Below are 413 nucleotides of genomic sequence, written 5' to 3'. Positions count from 1 at the left end.
GAAGATTCAAATACGAATCAACGACACGAACGTATTGATTGAAAATCCAGGATGAGTTAAAGTACAATCGGAAGGAAAACAACTGAGGTGACTTACGGTCTGCATCGGCGAATATAATCAACGGCGATTTGTCACCTAGTTCCAGCTTCACATGCTTTATGTTTGTGGCTGCTGCCGTCATAATCAGTTGACCAACCTCCGTGCTTCCTGTGAAGGAAATCACTCGTACGTCCGGATGTTGAGAAAGCGCGGCCCCTGCTGTCTCTCCATAGCCGGGGATGATGTTTACAACACCAGGAGGGAATCCTGAAGCAGAAAAACAGGTCATCGCAAACACACCTATTGAAAACTGCATGTAGACAAGGACAGTAACTCAACTTTTGCTTCTCCCGATCAGAAGTCGCTCTTCGCAA

The 413-nt window shown here is 46.2% G+C and overlaps 1 protein-coding gene across 1 annotated transcript; it reads right to left on the bottom strand.

Annotated features, from left to right (window-relative positions):
* Positions 1-96: 96 nt before the first annotated feature.
* T265_16327 (hypothetical protein) lies at positions 97-306 on the bottom strand (the record flags this gene model as incomplete). The annotated part of the gene is made up of 1 exon (XM_009179935.1): positions 97-306. A coding segment is annotated over one exon (207 nt), but the record flags the coding sequence as incomplete, so codon positions are not given.
* Positions 307-413: the final 107 nt, after the last annotated feature.

Source organism: Opisthorchis viverrini, assembly GCF_000715545.1.
Source record: "Opisthorchis viverrini unplaced genomic scaffold scaffold26138, whole genome shotgun sequence".
Classification (NCBI taxonomy): domain Eukaryota; kingdom Metazoa; phylum Platyhelminthes; class Trematoda; order Opisthorchiida; family Opisthorchiidae; genus Opisthorchis; species Opisthorchis viverrini.
This window is presented reverse-complemented; position numbering and strand designations above follow the sequence as displayed.